Source organism: Cetorhinus maximus, chromosome 5, assembly GCF_964194155.1.
Source record: "Cetorhinus maximus chromosome 5, sCetMax3.hap1.1, whole genome shotgun sequence".
NCBI lineage: Eukaryota > Metazoa > Chordata > Chondrichthyes > Lamniformes > Cetorhinidae > Cetorhinus > Cetorhinus maximus.
The window spans coordinates 172,735,210-172,755,094 of record NC_135883.1 but is presented as its reverse complement, the minus strand read 5'-3'; the positions used below and the strand labels follow the sequence as shown (position 1 = coordinate 172,755,094).

Here is a 19,885-nt window from a genome sequence, read left to right as displayed (position 1 = left end):
TGATTTTTCCAACCCTTGCGCTGCCCACCAGCCATGGAAGGCCTCAAATGTACAGGTGGGCTCCACATGCCCCCTTTCCAAAGACACCTGGGCATAAACGTAGCCGTGGCAGACAGTCGGGCTGAGTGACCCCCCACCCTCCTTAAACCACCTGCTGTCTGGCCCTGTTCATGGCCACCTTCACCAGGCCCAGGAGCAGACAAACAAGGAGGACCCCTTCCCTGGCACCTCCCTCCACATCTGGTGGCCAAAGATCGGGAATGTGACAGGCCTTTTTATAATCAAGAAAAATGAAGCGGTTTACAAATAAACAAGATAACAGCCCATTAAAGATGCACTGTAACAAAAAGACAAAACTTTAAAGGAAACTTAGCAACTTAAATTTAAGTGTCATTTCCAGGGTTGCTGATGCATTCCAGCCCCTGTGGCACCCACCGGTCACAAGGCCTCAGGCGTACGAGTGGACACCACGTGCTTCCACTCCAGGGGCACCCAGGCACAAACATAGCTGTGAAATATAGGCAGTCAGGCCAAACAACCCCCTCAACCGCTGGCTGTCTGGACCTGTTATTGGCCACCTTGGCCAGACCCAGGAACAAACTGGTGAGGAGGCCCCTCCCTGACCCAGCCAATGACGCCCACGTCCAATGAACGAACAAAAAAGAAATGAGTGTGACGGCCCCTTTTTATGCGAGTTCAACGACAATCGATCAACTCCCACCACCTGTTTGTGCTTGATCGTAACAATATAATTGAGTTAACAGCCAACATGGCTTAGCTGTAAAGGTCCAAGGTTTATCTGTAAAGCTAGACTGGTATGTGCTGGTTTGGTGGTTAGGAATATAAAACTATGTGTATGGACTGGTTTGAGAGGGTGGGATTTGGGTGGAAAACCGTGCGGGTATGGGCTGGTGTGAGGGGGTGGGATTTGGGTGTATAACTGTATGGGTGTGGGCTGGTGTGAGGGGGTGGTGTTTGGCTGTATAACTGTGTGGGTACGGGCTGGTGTGAGGGGGTAGGGTTTGGCTGTATAACTGTGGGGGTACGGGCTGGTGTGAGGGGGTGGGGTTTGGCTGTATAACCGTGTGGGTACGGGCTGGTGTGAGGGGGTGGGGTTTGGCTGTATAACCGTGTGGGTACGGGCTGGTGCGAGGGGGTGGGGTTTGGCTGTATAACCGTGTGGGTACGGGCTGGTGTGAGGGGGTGGTGTTTGGCTGTATAACCGTGTGGGTACGGGCTGGTGTGAGGGGGTGGGGTTTGGGTGTATAACCGTGTGGGTATGGGCTGGTGCGAGGGGGTGGGGTTTGGCTGTATAACTGTGTGGGTACGGGCAGGTGTGAGGGGGTGGGGTTTGGCTGTATAACTGTGGGGGTACGGGCTGGTGTGAGGGGGTGGGGTTTGGCTGTATAACCGTGTGGGTACGGGCTGGTGTGAGGGGGTGGGGTTTGGCTGTATAACTGTGTGGGTACATGTTTGATCAACTTGTTGGAGTTTTTTGAAGCAGTAAAGGGGAACCTGTAGATGTGGTGTACTTGGGTTTCCAGAAGGCATTTGATAAGGTGCCACATCAAAGGTTTTTGCAGAAAATAAAAGCACATGGTGTAGTCGGTAACATATTAACATGGATAGAAGATTGTCTGGCCGACAGAAAGCAGAGAGTATGCATAAATGGGCTTTTTTCTGATTGGCAGGATGTGATGAGTGGAGTCCCACAGGGGTCTGTGCTGGGGCCTCAACTTTTGACTTTTTATATCAATGACTTAGATAAGGGGAGTGAAGACATGGTAACTAAATTTGCAGATGACACAAAGATAGGTAGGAAAGTATGTTGTGAAGAGGACATGAGGTTGCAGACGGATATAGATAGGTTGAATGAGTGGGCAAAAATATGGAAGAAATATTATAATGTAGGAAAATATGAAGTTGTTCACTTTTACAGGAAGAACAAAAAGCAGAGTATTAATTAAATGGAGAACGGCTGCATAATTCTGAGGTCCTGAGGGATCTGGGTTTTCTCATACATGAATGACAAACAAGTTAGTATGCAGGTACAGCAAATAATTTAGAAGGCTAATAGAATGCTATCCTTTATTGTGAGAGGGATTGAACATAAAAGTAAGGATGTAATGCTTCAGTTACACAGGGCATTGGTGAGACCTCGAATACCGTGTGCAGTTTTGGTCTCCTTATTTAAGGAAGGATGTAAATGTATTGGAGGTGATTCAAAGGAGGTTTACTAGATTGATACCTGGAATGAGTGGGTTGTCTTATGAGGAAAGGTTGGACAGACTGGGCTTGTTTCCACTCTAGTTTAGAAGAGTGAGGGGTGATTTGATTAAGTATATAAGATCCTGAACGGCCTTGACAAGGTGGACATCGAAAGGATATTTCCTCATGTGGGTGAGTCCAGAACTAGGGGGCACTGTTTTAAAATTAGGGGTCACCCTTTTAGGACAGAGATGAGGAAAATTATTTCTGAGGATTGTGAGACTTTGGAACTCTCCGCCTCAGTAAGCGGTGGAGGTGGGGTCATTGAATATTTTTGAGGCGGAGGTTGAGTGATTCTTGTTAGGCAAGGAATCAAAGGTTAGTGGGGTTAGATGGGAATGTGAAATTAGAAACAGAAACAGATCAGCCATGATCTTAATGAATGGCGGAGCAGGCTCGAGGGGCCATATGGCCTATTTCTGTTCCAATTTCTTATATTCGATTGTGGTACCCCTCGGTAAGATTTGATGGGTGTCCTTTACTCTTTTGTTCCAGACATGAACAGTCTGGCAGGCAACACACAGGTTTTAGTTATTGGTGCGACAAACAGGCCGGACTCATTGGACCCTGCACTGCGACGGGCAGGACGCTTTGACCGGGAGATCTGTCTGGGAATTCCGAGTGAACGATCCCGTGAACAGTGAGTACTTCGATCAGTCTGTACCCGTGCAGTGGGGATGAGTTAATGATCAGTCACCCCGAATGTTAATGGACTCACCCTGTGATGGGTCAACCCTATAGTTAATGGACTTGCTCTGTGACGGGTCACTCCCTGTTGTTAATGGACTCGCCCTGTAACTGGTCACTCCCTGGAGTTAATGGACTCGACCTGTGACTGATAACTCCCTATAGTTAATGGACTCGCCCCGTGACTGGTCACTCCCTGTAGTTAATGGAGTCGCCCTGTAACTGGCCACTCCCTGTAGTTAATGGACTCGCTCTGTGACGGGTCTCTCCCTGTTGTTAATGGACTCGCTCTGTGACGGGTCACTCCCTGTTGTTAATGGACTCGCCCTGTAACTGGTCACTCCCTGTAGTTAATGGACTCGCCCTGTAACTGGTCACTCCCTGTAGTTAATGGACTCGCCCTGTGACTGGTCACTCCCTGTAGTTAATGGACTCGCCCTGTGACTGGTCACTCCCTGTAGTTAATGGGCTCGCCCTGTAACTGGTCACCCCCCATAGTTAATGGACTCGTCCTGTGACTGGTCACTCCCTATAGTTAATGTACTTGCAATGTGACTGGTCACTCCCTGTAGTTAATGGAGTCGCTCTGTAACTGGCCACTCCCTGTAGTTAATGGGCTCACCCTGTGACGGGTCACTCCCTGTAGTTAATGGACTTACTCTGTGACGGGTCACTCCCTGTTGTTAATGGACTTGCTCTGTGACGGGTCACTCCCTGTTGTTAATGGACTCGCCCTGTAACTGGTCACTCCCTGTAGTTAATGGACTCACCCTGTAACTGGTCACTCCCTGTAGTTAATGGACTCGCCCTGTGACTGGTTACTCCCTGTAGTTTATGGACTCGCCCTGTAACTGGTCACTCCCTGTAGTTAATGGACTCGCCCTGTAACTGGTCACCCCCTGTCGTTAATGGGCTCGCCCTGTGACTGGTCACTCCTATAATTAATGGACTCGCCCTGTGACTGGTCACTTCTATAATAAATGGACTCGCCCTGTAGCTGGTCACTCGCTGCAGTTAATGGGCTCTCCCTGTGACAGGTCACCCCTATAGTTAATGGACTTGCCATGCGATGGGTCACTCCCTGTAGATAGTGGACTCGCCCTGTGACCGGTCGCAGGGTGAGTTGTGTCACGTGACAGGATTAATTAATGACCTCAGAGGAAAGGCACTCTTAAGTTGCAGCAACCACAATATGATTGAATTTTACGTCCAGTTTGAAAGGGAGAAGAGTGGATCTAAAACTAGTGTCTTAAACTTAAAAAAGGACAACTATGTGGGGATGAAAGCTAAGCTATCTGAAGTAACTGGGAAACTAGGCTAGAGGATAAATCAATAGAGAAGCAGTGGTAGACATTTAAGGGGATATTTCAGAGTATTCAGAATAAATACATTCCTACTATAAAGAAAAATTCTAAGGTGTGGACCCACCATCCGTGGTTAACTAGAGATGTTAAGGAAAGCAACAAACTTAAGGAAAAAACGTACAACTCTGCAAAGATGAGTGGCAGGACAGATGATTGGACAGAATATAAAGAACGGCGAATGACTAAAAGGTCAATCAAGAAAAAGAAATTAGAGTCTGAGAGGAAGCTAGCTAGAAATGTAAAAGCGGATAGCATGAGTTTCTATAGGTATTTAAAATGGAAAAGAGTAAGTAAAGTGAAGACCGAGTTAAAGTTTCGAGTCCATTTGACTCTTCAGAGCTCTGAAGAAAAGCCATACGGATTCGAAACATTAACTCTGCCTTTCTCTTCATAGATGCTATCAGACCTGCTGAGTTTTTCCAGCATTTTTAGTTTTTGTTTCAGATTTCCGGCATCTGCAGTATTTTGCCTTTATTTATAGGTAGGAAACTATATTATGAAGAGGATAATAGGTTGCAGATGGATATAAGTAGGTTGTGTGAGTGGGCAAAGATCTGGCAAATTGAGTTTATTGTGGGAAAATATAAAGTTGTTCACTTTGGCAGGAAGAACAAAAATGCTGAGTATCACTTAAGTGGAGAACGGCTACATAATTCTGAGGTGCTGAGGGATCGAGGTGTTCTAGCGCATGAGTCACAAAAAGTTAGTATGCAGGTTACAGCAAGTAATAAAGAAGGCTAATGGAATGCTACTGGAATGAACATAAAAGTAAGGATGTTATACTTCAGTTGTACAGGGCATTGGTGAGACTGCACCTCGAATATTGTGTGCAGTTTTGGTCTCTTTATTTAAGGAAGGATGTAAATGTATTGGAGGTGATTCAAAGGAGGTTTACTAGATTGATACCTGGAATGAGTGGATTGTCTTATGAGGAAAGGTTGGACAGACTGGGCTTGTTTCCACTGGAGTTTAGAAGAGTGAGGGGTGATTTGATTGAAGTATATAAGATCCTGAACAGCCTTGACAAGGTGGACATGGAAAGGATGTTTCCCCTTGGGGTGAGTCGTGAACTAGGGGGCACTGTTTTAAAATTAAGGATCGCCCTTTTAGGACAGAGATGAGGAGAATTTTTTCTCTCAGAGGGATGTGTGACTTTGGAATTCTCTGCCTCAGAAGGTGGTGGAGGTGGGGTCATTGAATATTTTTAAGGCAGAGGTAGATAGATTCTTGTTAGGCAAGGGAATCAAAGGTTGTCGGGGTTTGATGGGAATGTGGAAATCGGAACACAAGATCAGCCATGATCTTGAATGGTGGAGCAGGCTTGAGGGGCTGAATGGTCTACTCCTGTTCCTATTTCATATGTTGTTATGCTCCCTGTTGTTAATGGACTCATCTTATAACAGGTCACTCCCTTTACTTAATGGACTGGCCCTGTGATGAGTCACTCCCTGTAGTTAATTCTTTTAAAAAAAATTCATTCATGGACTCTCCCTGGGATGTGGGCATCACCGGCTAGTCCAGCATTTATTGTCCAACCCGAATTGCCCTTGAGAAAGTGCTGGTGAGCTGCCTTCTTGAATCACTGCTGTCCATGTGGTGAAGAGTCCAGCGTGCTGTTAGGGAGCGAGTTCCAGGATTTTGACTCGGCGACAGTGAAGGAACTGTTGTCTCACGAGTGTTCTGAATAACTGAAGCATAACCTCCCTACTTTTGTTTTCAATTCCCCTCGCAATAAATGATAACATTCTATTAGCTTTCCTTTGTACTTGCTGTACCTACACACTCGCCTTTTGCGATTCATGCACGAGGACACTCAGACCCCTCTGCATCTCAGAGCTCTGCAATCTCTCACTATTTAGATAATCTGCTTCTTTATTCTTCCTGCCAAAATGGACAATTTCACATTTTCCCACATTATACACCATTTGCTAGATCTTTGCCCACTCATTTAACCTATCGATATATTTTTGTAGCCTCCTTATGTCCTCTCCACAAATTACTTTCCTACCTATCTTTGTGTCATGAGCAAATTTGGCAACCACCCCATCAATCCCTTCATCCAATTCATTTATATAAATTGTAAACAGTTGAGGCCCCAGCACTGATCCCTGTGGCACACCATTCATTACACCTTGCCAACCTGAAAAAGACCCATTTCTGCCTAATCTCTGCTTGCTGTTAGCCAGCCAATCTTCTATCCATGCCAATATGTTACCCCCTACACCATGAGCTTTTATTTTCTGCAATAACCTTTGATGTGGCACTTTATCAAATGCCTCCTGGAAAGCTAAGTACAGTACATCCACCGGTTCCCCTTTATCCACAACACATGTTACTTCCTCAGAGAACTCCAATAAGTTGGTTAAACATGATTTCCCTTTCACAAAACCATGTTGACTCTGCCTGATTACCTTGAATTTATCCAAAGGCCTGGTATAGTTTCTTTAATAACAGCCTCTAACGTTTTCCCTATGACAGATGTTAAGCGAACTGGCCTGTAGTTTCCTGCTTTCTGTCCCCCTTTTTGATTAATGGAGTTACATTTGCTATCTTCTACTCTGATGGGGCCTTCCCTGAGTCGAGGGAGTTTCAGAAAATTGAAACCAATGCATCAGCTGTCTCACTAGCCGCTTATTTTAAGATGTTAGCATGAAGCCCGTCAGGATCCGGGTGCTTGTCAGCCCACAGCTCACAGAATCACAGTGCAGAAGAGGCCCTTCGGCCCATCGAGTCTGCACCGACATGGGAGAAACACCTGACCTACCTACCTAATCCCATTTACCAGCACTTGGCCCATAGCCTTGAATGTTATGACGTGCCAAGTGCTCATCCAGGTACTTTTTAAAAGGATGTGAGGCAACCCGCTTCCACCACCCTCCCAGGCAGTGCATTCCAGACCATCACCACCCTCTGGGTAAAAAACGTTTTTCCACACATCCACTAAACCTCCTGCCTCTCACCTTGAACTTGTGTCCCCTCGTGACTGACCCTTCAACTAAGGGGAACAGCTGCTCCCTATCCACCCTGTCTATGTCCCTCATAATCTTGTACACCTCGATCAGGTCGCCCCTCAGTCTTCTCTGCTCCAACAAAAACAACCCAAGCCTATCCAACCTCTCTTCATAACTTAAATGTTTCATCCCAGGCAACATCCTGGTGAATCTGCTCTGCACCCCCTCCAGTGCAATCACATCCTTCCTATAATGTGGCGACCAGAACTGCACACAGTACTCCAGCTGTGGCCTCACTAAGGTCCTGTACAACTCCAACATGACCTCCCTACTTTGTAATCTATGCCTCGATTGATAAAGGCAAATGTCCCATGTGTCTTTTTCACCACCCCACAAACATGCCCCTCTGCCTTCAGAGAGCTATGGATACACACGCCAAGGTCCCTTTATTTCTCAGAACTTCCTAGTGTCATGTCGTTCATTGAATACTTCCTTGTCAAATTACTCCTTCCAAAGTGTATCACCTCACACTTTTCAGGGTTAAATTCCATCTGCCACTTATCTGCCCACTTGACCATCCCATCTATATCTTCCTGTAGCCCAAGACACTCAACCTCATTGTTAACAACCCGGACAATCTTTCTGTCGTCCGCAAACTTACTAATCCTACCCCCCACATAGTCATCTATGTCGTTTATATAAATGACAAATAATAGGGGACCCAGCACAGATCCCTGTGGTACGCCACTTGACACTGGCTTCCAGTCACTAAAGCATCCTTCTGTCATCACCCTCTGTCTCCTATAATTAAGTCAATTTTGAATCCACCTTATCAAATTACCCTGTATCCCATGTGCATTTGCCTTCTTTATAAGTCTCCCACGTGGGACCTTGTCAAAGGCTTTGCTGAAATCAATATAAAATTCATCAACTGCACTACCCTCATCTACAAACCTGGTCACCTCCTCAAAAAATTCAATCAAATTTGTTAGGCATGACCTCCCTCTGACAAAGCCATGCTGACTATCCCTGATCAAACCTTGCCTCTCCAAGTGGAGATAGATTCTCTCCTTCAGAACTTTCTTCAACAGTTTCCCTACCACTGACGTGAGACTCACTGGTCTGTAGTTCCCTGGCTTATCTCTACAACCCTTCTTAAATAGCGGAACCACATTAGCTGTTCTCCAGTCCTCTGGCACCTCCCTCGTGGCCAGAGAGGAATTAAAAATTTGGGTCAGAGTCCCTGCGATCTCCTCCCTTGCCTCCCTCAGCAGTCTGGGACACAAATCATCTGGACCTGGAGATTTGTCCACTTTTAAGCCTGCCAACACCTCCAATACCTCGTCACTCCCTATATCAACTTGCTTAAGAACCTCGCAGTCCCTCTCCCCGAGTTCGATACCTTCATCCTCATTCTCTTGGATGAAGACGGATGTGAAGTATTCATTCAACACTCTAGCGATGTCCTCTGGCTCCACCCATAGATTGGCCCCTTGGTCCCTTATGGGCCCCACTCTTTCCATGGTTATCCTCTTCCCATTGATATACTTATAGAATATCTTGGGATTTTCCCTACTTTTACCAGCCAGAGCTTTCTCATATCCCCTATTTGCTCTCCTAATTGCTTTCTTAAGCTCCACCCTGCACTTTCTGTACTCCACTAATGCCTCCACTGATTTGCTTCCCTTGTACCTGCTAAAAGCCTCTCTTTTCCTTCTCATCATATCGTGAATATCTCTGGTCATCCATGGTTCTCTGGGCTTGTTACTCCTTCCTATCACCCTAGAGGGAACATGTTGAGCCTGTACCCTCCCCATTTCCTTTTTGAACACCCCCCACTGCTCCTCTGTAGATTTCCCCACAAGTAGCTGTTCCCAGTCTCCCTTGGCCAGATCCTGACTTATTTTACTAAAATCCGCTCTCCCCCAATCCAAAACATTTTTTTGCAACTTGTCTATTTCTTTGTCCATAACAAGCTTAAATTGTACCATGTTGTGGTCAGTATCACTAAAATGCTCCCCCACCACCACCTCAGCCACCTGTCCGGCTTCATTCCCCAGAATTAGGTCCAGCCCTGCGCCATCCCTTGTTGGACCCTCTACATATTGACCTAAAAAGTTCTCCTGTACACGTTTCAAGAAATCCACTCCATCTAAGCCCTTAACACTATGTCTATCCCAATTAATGGTGGGAAAGTTGAAATCACCTAATATAATTACCCTATTATTGTTTTTACACGCCTCTGCAAATTGTGCACATATTTGCTCCTCAATTTCCTGCTGACTATCTGGGGGCCTATAATAAACACCTAACAATGTGGCTGCCCCTTTTTTATTCCCAAGCTCTACCCACAAAGCTTCATTCGATGCCCCCTCCAAGATATCGTCTCTCTGCAGTAACTGACTCCTTAACTAATAATGCAATGCCTCCTCCTCTTTTACCCCCTCCCCTATCTCGCCTGAAGATTCTATATCCCAGAATGTTGAGCTGCCAATCCTGCCCTTCCCTCAACCACATCTCAGTGATGGCTGAGTCAGCTACCTTACCAACCTTTTAACTAGACTACTGAACTTAAAAAAATTAAGGAGAAATTAAAGAGAAAGACTTACCAGTTCAATTCCCGCTTTGCACCAAATTGCCAATACCCACTCTGGCTGTGCTCCAATCGGGATGTGCTCTCTCCCCTGTTCTTGTGCAAGCACAGGTCCAACAATTTATTCAGTACCACTTCGCTGGTGATTGTAATTTTCCTGAGTTCCTCCCTCCCTTCCATTTCCTGGTTTATAGTTGCTTCTGGGATGTTGCTTGTATCCTCTATAGTGAAGACTGATGCAAAATACCTGTTCAATTCATCTGCAATATCCTTGTTTTCCATTATCAATTCTCCAGATTTAGTTTCAATAGAACCAATACTCAAAATGTTAACTCTTTTCTCTTTTAAATATTGATCGAAACTCACTATCTGTTTTTATATTTCTGGCTAGCTTTCTCTCATACTCTAATTTTTCCCTCCTTATTAATCTTTTAGTCACCCTTTGCTGTTCCTGATATTCTGTCCAATCTTCTGATCTTCCACCTATCCTTGCACAATTATATGTTTTTTCTTTACGTTAGATCCTATCTTTAACCATTCTAGTTAACCACGGATGGCGTGTCTAATCCTTGGACTTTTTCTGACTTGTTGGATTGTGTTTATTCTGTGTTTTCTGAAATATCCCCTTAAATGTTTGCCAATGCATCTCTATTGACCTATCCGTCAACCTAATTTGCCAATTCACTTTAGTCAGCTCTGCTTTCATTCCCTCATAATTGCCCTTGTTTAAGTTTAAAAACATTGTCTCGGACCCACTCCTCTCTCCCTCAAACTGAATGTAAAATTCAATCATATTATGGTCACTGCTGTCTAGGAGCACCTCCACTATGAGATCACTAATTACTCCCGTCTCATTGCACCAAGCCTTGTCTCATCTGCTCTCAGGTTAGCTCCAGAACGTGCTGTTCTAAGAAGCTATCCCAGAATCATTCTATGTACTCCTCATCTAGGCTACCTTTGCCCATCTGACTTTTTCAGTCTATATGTAGATTAAAATCTCCCACGTTTATCACTGTCCCTTTCTGACAAACTCCCATTATTTCTTCATTTATGCTCAACCCTACTAAGTGGTTACTGTCCGAGAGCCTGTACACAACTCCCACAAGTGACTTCTTGCCATTACCATTTCTTATCTCTATCCAAACTGTTTCCACATCCTGTCCTCCTGAACTTAGGTCATCCCTCTGCATTGCGCTAATACCATCATTAAATAACAGAGCTACCCCTCCACCTTTTCCTCACTTCCTGTCCTTCCTAAATATCCTGTACCCTTCAATATTCAGGTCCCAATCCATGTCCTCTTGCAGCCACGTCTCTGTAATGGCTTTCAAATCGTAATTATTTATTTCTATGTGTGCATTCAGTTCATCTGTTTTGTTTTGAATGCTTTGTGCATTGAGATACAGAGCCTTTAGTTTTATCCTTTTAATCTTTTTATAACTTCTTGTCTCATCTGTTGATTTACTGTTATTTGTACTCTCTATTCCTTCCTGTCATGGTCTGTTTTTCATTTCGGGCAATAATGGCATTACCATCACCGAATCTTCCACTATCAGCATCCTGGGGGTTACTATTGACCAGAAACCGAACTGGACTAGCCATATAAATACTGTGGCTACAAGAGCAGGTCAGAGGCTAGGAATCCTGCGACGAGTAACTCACCTCCCGACTCCCCAAAACCTGTCCACCATCTACAAGGCACAGATCAGGAGTGTGATGGAATACTCTCCACTTGCCTGGATTAGTGCAGCTCTAACAACACTCAAGAAGCTGGACACCGTCCAGGACAAAGCAACCCGCTTGATTGACACCATATCCACAAACATTCACTCCCTCCACCACCGACGCACAGTAGCAGCAGCGTGTACCATCTACAAGATGTACTGCAGGAACTCACCAAGGCTCCTTCAACAGCACCTTCCAAACCTACGACCACTACCATCCAGAAGGACACCACATGGACTTCAGTTCAAGAAGGCAGCTCACCACCACTTTCTCAAGGGCAACTAGGGATGGGCAATAAACGCTGGCCCAGCCCGTCTGTAAATGAATGAAAAAAAGCCTTTCTCTTTTACCTGTCTCTTTGATTCATCACATCATCCCAAGTTTGATCCCTTGCCCCCACTATTTAGTTTAAAACCCTCTCTACGTCCCTAGTTATGCGGCTTACAGGAACACCAATCCCAGCACGGTTCGGATGTAGACTGTCTAATGGTCCAGATCCCACTTTCCCCAGCACGCCAGTACCCCACAAACCGAACCCACTTCTCCCACACCAGTGTTTGAGCCACGCATTCATCTCCCTAATCTGATTTGTCCTATGCCAATTTGCACGTGGCTCAGGTAATAATGTAGAGAATATGACCCTTGAGGTTCTGCTTCTTAATTTGGTCCCAAGCTCCTCATACTGACTTTGCAGAACCTCCTTCTTTGTCCTGCCTACGTCATTGGTACCTACATTTACATTGGTACCTACATGGACCCCAACAACTGGCCCCTCCCCCTCCCACTGCAAGTTCCTCTCCAGCCCTGAGCAGATGTCCCGAACCCTGGCACCGGGCAGGCGACACAGCCATCTGGCGTCACGCTCTCTGCTGCAGAGAACGGTGTCAATCCCTCTGACTATACTGTCCCCTATTTGCACTACATTCCTTGTAGCTCTTCCCACTTGAATGGTTTCCTGTACCATGGTGCCATGGTCAGTCAGCACATCCACCCTGCAGCCCCCACTCTCATCCAAACAAGCTGAAAAAAACCTCAAACCTGTTGAACAATAGCAGAGGCTCACATTCCTGCCCTCTGGGTCCCCTTACCTGCCTCACTGGCATTCACACCCTCCTGTCCCTGACCACTGACCAAATCAGGAGGCCCTATCTTAAGGGATGTGACCATCTCCTAGAATAAAGTGTCCAGGTAACTTTCCCCCTCCCTGATGTGCTGCAGTGTCTGCAGCTCGACCTCCAGCTCAATAACGCTGAGCCGAAGTTCCTGCAGCCGCAAACACTTTATGCAGATGTGTTTGCCCTGGATCACACCAGTATCCAGAAGCTCCCACATCCTGCAATCACAGCACATCACCTGCCCTGCCATCTCCAATATGTTAATTAGTTAATCATTGCTAATTAATTAATTGTAATCAATGAAACTGACACTTCCCAATCGGTTCAGCACTGAGTAAACTTTACAATACTGATTAAACAATACAGTACTGACAATATTATTAATACCAGTTACTGGTTTACCTGCTCCTTCTGCTGCACCAAAGTGAAAATTAAATACAGGAGGCTGAAAAAGAGTAGAAGGAAAAGCACCTCCTCCGCACCCTTCACTGAACTCCCTGCTCAGCATCTTTACGTCTTGCAGTAAACCTTACCTTAAGCACCTCTTTTCCCCTATGCACTGAATTCTCACTTTGAAACAAATTCCCAAATATACACACTCGGTCTCTGTCTCACTCATTCCGAAATCTCCCCTCACTGACCGTGCGCTTCTTACTGACAGGTCACACCTGTAGTCAATGGACCCCTCCAGTGATGATCTCTCTCTGTAGTTAATGGATTCTTCCTGTGACGATCTCTCTCTTTGTAGTTAATGGACTCTCCCTGTGACGATCTCTCTGTAGTTAATGGACACTCCCTGTGACGATCTCTCTCTGTAGTTAATGGACTCTCCCTGTGATGATCTCTCTGTAGTTAATGGACTCTCCCTGTGACGATCTCTCTCTCTAGTTAATGGACTCTCCCTGTGACGATCTCTCTGTAGTTAATGGACTCTCCCTGTGACGATCTCTCTGTAGTTAATGGACTCTCCCTGTGACGATCTCTCTGTAGTTAATGGACTCTCGCTGTGACGAGATCTTCCTGTAGTGAATGGACTCTCCCAGTGACGATCTTTCTCTGTTGTTAATGGACTCTCGCTGTGACGAGATCTCCCTGTCGTGAATGGACTCTCCCAGTGACGAGATCTCCCTGTAGTTAATGGACTCTCCCTGTGACGATCTCTCTCTCTAGTTAATGGACTCTCACTGTGACGATCTTCCCCTGTCGTGAATGGACTCTTCCAGTGATGAGATCTCCCTGTAGTTAATGGACTCGCCCTTTTGGGCTGGGTGGGTGATGGTCTTATTTGAATGGTGCCGTCTTCAGGATGGGTTAAATATTTGATATGTCTCCCTTGCCGCTCGTTGGAGAATTTTACAGCCTGTGGGCACCATGGATGTTCCCCTAGTAACTGTTTGATTTTGTTCATTTCCCCTGATATCTCTCAGGATTTTACGGACTTTGTGTCGGAAGCTGAAACTGCCAGAATCATTTGACTTTCACCAGCTCTCACGTCTGACTCCAGGTTACGTGGGCGCTGACCTTATGGCTCTCTGCCGTGAGGCTGCCATGAGCGCTGTTAACCGCATCCTAATCCAACGGCAGGAGGAGAACACACACACGGAAACTCTCGAGGGAGGCAGCAGCTTGGAGCTGCTGCAGAAGCCTGAACTGGTGAGGAGCTTTTACTCGACACTGTCCCTATCAAACACTCCCAGGACAGGTACAGCACGGGGTTAGATACAGAGTAAAGTTCCCTCTACACTGTCCCCATCAAACACTCCCAGGACAGGTACAGCACGGGGTTAGATACAGAGTAAAGCTCCCTCTACACTGTCCCTATCAAACACTCCCAGGACAGGTACTGCATGTGGTTAGATACAGAGTAAAGCTCCCTCTACGCTATCCCCATCAAACACTCCCAGGACAGGTACAGCACGGGGTTAGATACAGAGTAAAGCTCCCTCTACACTGTCCCTATCAAACACTCCCAGGACAGGTACTGCATGTGGTTAGATACAGAGTAAAGCTCCCTCTACGCTATCCCCATCAAACACTCCCAGGACAGGTACAGTACGGGATTAGATACAGGGTAAATCTCTCTCTCTACACTGTCCCATCAAACACTCCCAGCTCAGGTATAGCACGGGGTTAGATACAGGGTAAAGCTCCCTCTGCTTTGTGTTGGAGCAGATATGCAGGCTGAATAAAATGTCAAGTTTATGTATAGTCTGGTTCAGCCTGAGGCAATGACTGAGGAGGGAAAGGAAGTTGTGAGATTAGCAGAATAAAGCACTTCAGTGTGTGAGTATGTTTTAGGAATTTTGTCTGTGTTTTTCTAAGTTGGCTTTTGTGTGGCGATGTGGAGTGGGGATAGGGCACGGGGTGATCTTTGGTTGATTGGAGATTGTGCACCTTCAATGTTACAATGTACCAAGGGTTGATATATTCAATCCTACCTCGGGGCAGGGTGGGGGGAATCCATTTTTGGTGATATCAACAGGTCACACCAATCGTTTCAAGGGGCAGAGTGAATAGCAGTCCACCATGACCAGACAAAGAGGAGGGTCTGCTCCACACAGATGAAGTGTTGCTGTTAGCTCTGTGCTACTGATGGCACTGGATCTCAGACAATCCTTGGGAGCAGTTGGTAGCTCTGTGCTGCTAAGAGTTGGGGTCGGGGAAGCCCAGGAGCAGTATTTGTTCGGTGCAGCTGTGGAGATTGAGATCAGAGAAACCCAGGGACAGTGCCAGCTCAGTGAAGCTGGCTGTTGGGACAAAGGAAAGCCCAGGAGCAGTGCTGTTTTATTCAGAGTAGCTAGACAGCTGGGATTGTGCTAGTAATTAGATGCTGGGGTCTAGCCTCGTGAATCCAGTTAGACGCAGTCTTGGGAGAAGAGATTGAGCAACTGGAAGGCGAGTATTGTTGAGGCAGTCTGCGTTGGAGCGGCCTGTTGAATGAAATCAGAAGCTGTATCCTTGAAGGAGGAACTGAAATCCCTCATGAGGATGGCAGACTTTTAAAGAATTTTGAGACTAGCAGTAATCGCTGACACCTGGGTGGGTTGCTGAGAAATTTGTGGGATCCGTCTTGGTTGTGTCTTTCGTTTCACGTGCAGTTTGTGATGTGTTACACCTATTATGATGCTTGATTAGACCCCCAACCTTTTGGTAAAATTCAGTCAGGGACCAATGACATTTTGTTTAAAGTAGACAACGTTTGAGATTCAAGATGCTTGCTAATAGAGTACAGCCACAAGATTCCATGGGTTATGAAAGAACAAAAATAAGCTTTACTAAATAAGGTCAGAAAGATAAAACAATTTATAAAATTTATCTCATGCTCTAACTTTCAGGATTAATGTGAGGTATATGTGAATTAACAGGAAAACTGTGGTTGAACCACCACGCTGCACAATAAATTACAAATGCGAGCTACCAAGACAGAGTCCACTGATTTCTCAACAACCTACCCAGACGTCAGTAAACACTGAGTTAACCAACCTCGCTGAAACTCTGCGCTTCTCACGAGGGATTCCAGTCTTTACCATCGAAGATCTTGCCTTTGAATTCTCTCCAAAAGCCACTCCAATTCAAGTGGCAACAACGACGGCCCATCTCGCAGGGCTTCAGTTTTGTCTCCCGTGATTCCATTCCCCTGGACTCCCTTGAGTATACACTCAAGCACCAACTCGTTAGGACAACTTCAGCTCTTTGCCCGCGCCGAGCAGAACACGACTGCTCCAAAAGGAGTACCCTTGCAGCACAGAGTCACCTACCTCCTGCTGCTTTCTTGAATCTTCAGGGCTTCCTCCGGGGCCTTCTTTGATTACCAGGGTTTCCCCCCAGAGTTATGACCACAGCCGGTGTTCATTGTTGCACAAACCAAATCCCAGAGGGAAACCTGGCTTATGGGTCATAGCCTTTTTTTGTATTCTGAAAATGAGACGACGATGTACTGATCTCAGCAGCAAGAGGTCCAGTAACATTCTTGGGACTTAAAAAAATTATAAGTAAAAATTTCATGAACAGAAAAAAATAAAACTTAAGCACACAAGATTACAGTTACACAATTAAGGTTAGTCTTAGAAAACATTCCCTCAAAACTCTCTATTTGATCAGACCCACAAGTAAACACCTTCCAGGCAGCACTTCCTTATAGATTTTAACTATGAAACCCAGTAATATTACACAAGGCAAACTGCTGTAGCTTCAATAAAGGCATACCGCATGACCTTCACCCTCTTCTGCAGTGGAATCCACTTCAGAATAAAACTGCTTGTATCCCAAGACTTTTCTGGCTTGACCGGATGGCTGGTTCAAACTGCATCCTTTCCCAGCTCAGAGCTCCAGCAATAGCTCAACAGCTCAAACAGCTCCAGCTCACTCCACCTATCTCCATAGCTCCAGCTCAACGGCAACTCTAAAATACCCTTTTTCCCTTTCATCTGAGTTCCATTGTTCTCACGCCTCTTTGAAACTCAAACCCTTCCAAATATAAGATCTTTCATGTTTCCATTTTGCCTTTGCTTTCGGGCCAATAAAGTACAATATCCCCACTACCGTTTACCTATGGAACTCCTGTAAGATGAAAACATGTTTCTTGGCACTCTGTCTCCCCTTTGATATTCAAACTCTCAACCTATCTAAAAAGACAAATGCTAGATCTAAATTATTTACCTGTACCTTAAACTTAACACCTCTAAGTTGTTGTGTTTTCAAACCTGCCAGGCAACCTGATTCCTATCGATATCTTGCCCAGCTTAATTAAATTTCACACACACACACACACACACCCCCAGCCTTCTTTACAGAATAACACAATAGTCCCCAAATTATAAAAAAAAATCCATTCAATTACCATGGCTTTCCCTGTGCCATCTTCGATTACCATGGCTTCCCCCAATCCCCCTCTTGGTTGCCAGGGCTTCACCCCCTCCCGGACTCCCTCCTCCCCCCCAACCCCCACTAACCCCCAACTCATTTACCAGGGCTCCTGCCCCCACCCCTGGGTTTGCCCTGGGGCCCCCTCTGCTTAAAGTCTGCCACCTGCAGCCCTTCACCTACATTTTAACATAATTCCTTCTCCCTTTGGGACCTTTCCCTGACCCCTTGTCTGGGATATTTATCTCCGATGCTGCTCCGCTCCTGGACAGACGACCCGGGTTTCCGTGTCGTTTTTCATCTCTGCGCTGGGATGCTGGGTCTGTCCTTAACCAAACTGCACACGTGCACCCTGCTGCTGGCCTGTGCACGTGTGGAAAATCTGAGCTTTGTCAGGAGTCTGTTGCCGACCTCCACTCAACGTTAGGTTGACTTTCACAGCAAACCACTGTTCACCTATTAATTCATCGTTACCTCATGTTAATTCTGGATGTTGAGATAGATAGTATTGATTGTTTGCTTTGTTAACTCGTGTATCGTAACATTTCTTGTTTGTTTAAAAGTGTGGAATCTTGTGGTTTTATTCTCTTAGTAACTGGGATTTCAAATTTTGTCTACTTTACATCAAAAGTTACTGGTTCCTAACCAGGTTGTAACAAAATTTTGGGGCGGGGCTCTGGTCTGGGGCTGTAACAAATGTTTAACTGATGATTGTGACTCATCCAAGAGCAGAGGGTTGGAGCTGGTTGTCGTTGTAGATGTGGGAGCTGACCCCAGGTTTGTGGCTGGTGTCACTGAGGAGCCGCATGTAGATGAGAAGCAGTAGGGACAAACATGCAGACACGCACTCTTTACTGCTGCAGGCGTGCACATAAACATGTATACACCGCGCACAGGTGATAAGCAGAAATATACATAAGACCATAAGACATAGGAGCAGAAATTAGGCCATTCGGCCCATTGAGTCTGCTCCGCCATTCAATCATGGCTGATAAGTTTCTCAACCCCATTCTCCCGCCTTCTCCCCGTAACCTTTGATCCCCTTACCAATCAAGAACCTATCTACCTCGGTCTTAAATACATTCAATGACCTGGCCTCCACAGCCTTCTGTGGCAATGAATTCCATAGATTCACCACTCTCTGGCTAAAGAAGTTTCTCCTCATCTCTGTTCTAAAAGGCCTTCCCTTTACTCTCAGGCTGTGCCCTCGGGTCCTAGTCTCTCCTACTAATGTAAACATTTTCCCCACGTCCACTCTATCCAGGCCTTTCAGTATTCTGTAAGTTTCAATCAGATCCCCCCTCATTCTTCTAAACTCCATCGAGTATAGACCCAGAGTCCTCAAACATTCCTCATATGTTAAGCCTTTCATTCCTGGGATCATTCTCGTGAACCTCCTCTGGACCCTCTCCAAGGCCAGAACATCCTTCCTGAGGTACGGGGCCCAAAATTGCTCACAATATTCTAAATGTGGTCTGACCAGAGCCCTATAAAGCCTCAGCAGCACATCCCTGCTTTTATATTCTAGTCCTCTCGAAATAAATGCCAACATTGCATTTGCCTTCCTAACTACCGACTCAACCTGCAAGTTAACCTTAAGAGAATCCTGGACTAGGACTCCCAAGTCCCTTTGCACTCCAGATTTCTGAATTCTCTCCCCATTTAGAAAATAGTCTATGCCTCTATTCTTCCTACCAAAGTGCATGACCTCACACTTCCCCACATTGTATTCCATCTGCCACTTCTTTGCCCATTCTCCTAACCTGTCCAAATCCTTCTGCAGCCTCCCCGCCTCCTCAATACTATCTGTCCCTCCACCTATCTTTGTATCATCTGCAAACTTAGCCAGGATGCCCTCAGTTCCTTCATCTAGATCACTAATGTATAAAGTGAAAAGTTGTGGTCCCAACACTGACCCCTGCGGAACTCCACTAGTCACCGGCCGCCATCCTGAGAAGGACCCCCTTATCCCCACTCTCGGCCTCCTGCCAGACAGCCAATCTTCTATCCATGCTAGTACCTTACCTCTGACACCATGGGCTCTTATCTTACTGAGCAGCCTCCTGTGCGGCACCTTGTTAAAAGCCTTCTGCAAGTCCAAGTAGATAACATCCATTGGCTCTCCTTTGTCTAACCTACTCGTTACCTCCTCAAAGAATTCTAACAGATTTGTCAGGCATGACCTCCCCTTGATGAAACCATGCTGACTTTGCCCTATTTTACCATGCACTTCCAAGTATTCTGAAATCTCATCCTTAATAATGGACTCTCAAATCTTACCAACGACCGAGGTCAGGCTAATCGGCCTGTAATTTCCCG

General features: G+C 45.9%; 1 protein-coding gene across 2 annotated transcripts in view; it reads left to right on the top strand.

The window, feature by feature from the left end:
- Positions 1–19,885, top strand: part of nvl (nuclear VCP like) — a 143,942-nt gene that overhangs the window by 43,435 nt on the left and 80,622 nt on the right. For both annotated transcript variants that reach the window (XM_078542809.1, XM_078542810.1), the window contains 2 exons: positions 2,764–2,908; positions 14,131–14,356. In XM_078542809.1, the coding sequence (XP_078398935.1) occupies positions 2,764–2,908; positions 14,131–14,356 (371 nt within the window). The remainder of the gene's footprint in view (positions 1–2,763; positions 2,909–14,130; positions 14,357–19,885) is intronic.